At 36.2% G+C, this 2,284-nt stretch overlaps 1 protein-coding gene across 1 annotated transcript; it reads right to left on the bottom strand.

Annotated features, from left to right (window-relative positions):
- Window positions 1-561: 561 nt before the first annotated feature.
- Window positions 562-1,876, bottom strand: LOC133302583 (small ribosomal subunit protein bS16m/bS16c). The gene is made up of 3 exons (XM_061502390.1): window positions 1,664-1,876; window positions 1,498-1,543; window positions 562-1,148 (listed from the first exon to the last, which is right to left on the bottom strand). The coding sequence occupies exons 1-3, from the start codon at window positions 1,794-1,796 to the stop codon at window positions 923-925; spliced, it is 405 nt and encodes a 134-aa protein (XP_061358374.1). The 5' UTR covers window positions 1,797-1,876; the 3' UTR covers window positions 562-922.
- Window positions 1,877-2,284: the final 408 nt, after the last annotated feature.

Here is a 2,284-nt window from a genome sequence, read left to right as displayed (position 1 = left end):
AATTCTACACCCTAACATGCACCCTTGTGATTAAAATCACAAGGCTTATAATTGAAAGGTGTAAACAATTGCTAAGGACCTTCCCACACCAGAACATAATCTTGTAGCTTATTAGTCTTTATACACTTCAGCCACTTAAACTCCCATAATTTACAAATCTGTCTTGTAATTTCTCAATTCCAAAAATTTTCCTTAAACTTTCCAAGATTACACAACAGTTGTTCCTAGGAGCTAGATTACATTATAAGGGGTGTTATAGTAAATGAATACAATCAGTACATAGATACCCAAAATGAGGTAGCAATGGCTGATTAATGTTCCCCAACACATACTAGAAATGAGGGACTCAATTCAATATTAAACAATTAAGTGGCAATTGGCATGTTATTCCTGAACCAAAAATTGGGTAATTGCCACTATAGCAAAATAACAAAAAGAGAAATAAACGCTTTCATTAAATAATAGTATAATACAGTTTCAAAAAATGCATTCACAGCAGGACAAACCAATAACATTTCAAAATGCATCTGCCGAAACAAAGAAGTCAACTAGAGAGTAGAGAAATACCGTAAATGCATTTACTGAGCAATAGAGGAATAAATACAAATTCAAATTAGCTGCTTTTGCTATCATCCGAGCAACTTTCAAGTGCATGAGTACCAGAAAACAAAAACAGGTATTTCAACAGCAAGATAACCTATCAGTTCATTTCGATGGATTCAATTACATGTGATAGTTAAGAGCTTATAAATTAGACCGGTCATACCCTTGCTTTGAATGCACCCACTACGCCGCACAAGAACCCAACTTCTCCGAACACATGACGGTTATCCTCTTCTGAATGTGAGCCTATTTAAAAGATATATCTGGAATAAAACGTTCAATGAAATGAGGAAAAAAATGCATCCTAAAATCAGCACTTTTAAGGGTTTTCAGGTGCAGGATTGTCACGTTCATCTTCATTGTTGTCGGCATTAGCTGGCTTCTCTTGATTCAGGATGCGTCCAGTTAAAGCATCGACGGGGCGCATATCACGCGGTCCACCTTTGCGTCCCATTGCCACCATTGGTGGTGGGGGCAGTAACCCTGCTCGGAACAGAAGACGCTCTACAGGCTCTGAAGGTTGAGCCCCAACAGAAAGCCAATACCTAAAGAAGGAAAAATCAAAATCAATACTTTCAGAAACATGACAACAGATTTCTGTCCCATTCACTTCATAAAATGGACAGGACCAAGGGAACCTTAGTTTGATTACATCACATGAATCAAACCTGTAACCTAAGACCTCTATGTCACTATGTCAACAATACCAACAGTTCATAAACATGAACATATGGACTAATACATAATCAACCTACCAGAAACATATTCATTTCTTCCTTAGAGACAAACTGACACATGTAATTTAATTATAATCTTAGAATTATAGAACTATACGAGGTACAACATGAAAAGATCATCAATTTCCTCAAATTGGCAAAGAAAGAGTTTACTTACTTCACTCTATCAAAGCTGAGACCCATTCTTTTCTCACCATCTTGACCTGTGCAGAAGCAAAAAAGAAACTAGTTTGTTGAGTTGAACCATCCCTGTAATTTTCAATCCCCTTTGGGAATTCGAAAAAATTAAAATTAAAAAAAATAAAATGCAGAAAAGTGAGAACCTGGTAAGGGATTGTAGTAACCAAGAACTTCGAGGTGCTTGCCATCTCTTGGGGATCTGCTATCAGCAGCCATCACTCGATAGAATGGCTTGTTCTTGCAACCGAACCGAGATAACCGAATCCTAACCACCATTTTCGAATTCAACCGTCTTTTCCTTTTTCCCCAAACCCAATCGAAGAGGGAACAACACAACACAACACTTACACAGCACTCTCTGGCTCGCTGTCACGATAGGGTTTTGGGTTTACCCGCCAAACGACGACACTTTGTTCTGCGTCTGTGTCGTTGGCTCATTCATACAAGGCTCAAAACGACGGAAAAATAAAATAGCACTTTTGAATGGTTTTTGCTTTTTCCTTTTTTTGTCCTCTAACATTTTTTTCCTTGTTTTTTAAATTTTAGATTAATTTTAGCCAAAAAAAATATTTATTTCAGTTACAATATTTTATTGAATTATAATTTCCTTAAACACCTATTGTCAGTTTTTTAATTAAATTCCCCAATTAAAAGATTAGATATTTCAAAAAATTTAATGTTTGTAAAATCTTGATTATTCCATTACTCCAGCGATGTACATTTTATTTCCTTTGAGAATAGCTTTTTGTGGTTTGCCCTTTTTC

This window comes from Gastrolobium bilobum, unplaced genomic scaffold (genome assembly GCF_033153095.1).
Source record: "Gastrolobium bilobum isolate Gb01-03AN ecotype WA unplaced genomic scaffold, APGP_CSIRO_Gbil_v1 utg25720, whole genome shotgun sequence".
NCBI classification, from domain to species: Eukaryota; Viridiplantae; Streptophyta; class Magnoliopsida; order Fabales; family Fabaceae; genus Gastrolobium; species Gastrolobium bilobum.
The sequence above is the reverse complement of the archived record's forward strand: the minus strand, read 5'-3'. Positions and strand labels throughout refer to the sequence as shown.

Coding starts and splice junctions, on each gene's coding strand:
- LOC133302583 (XM_061502390.1), bottom strand. CDS start 1,796: ATGGTGGTTAGGATTCGGTTATCTCGGTTCGGTTGCAAGAACAAGCCA. Junction 1,544..1,663: donor TTACTACAATCCCTTACCAG/GTTCTCACTTTT, acceptor GCTTCTGCACAG/GTCAAGATGGTGAGAAAAGA. Junction 1,149..1,497: donor CTCAGCTTTGATAGAGTGAA/GTAAGTAAACTC, acceptor TTCCTTCTTTAG/GTATTGGCTTTCTGTTGGGG.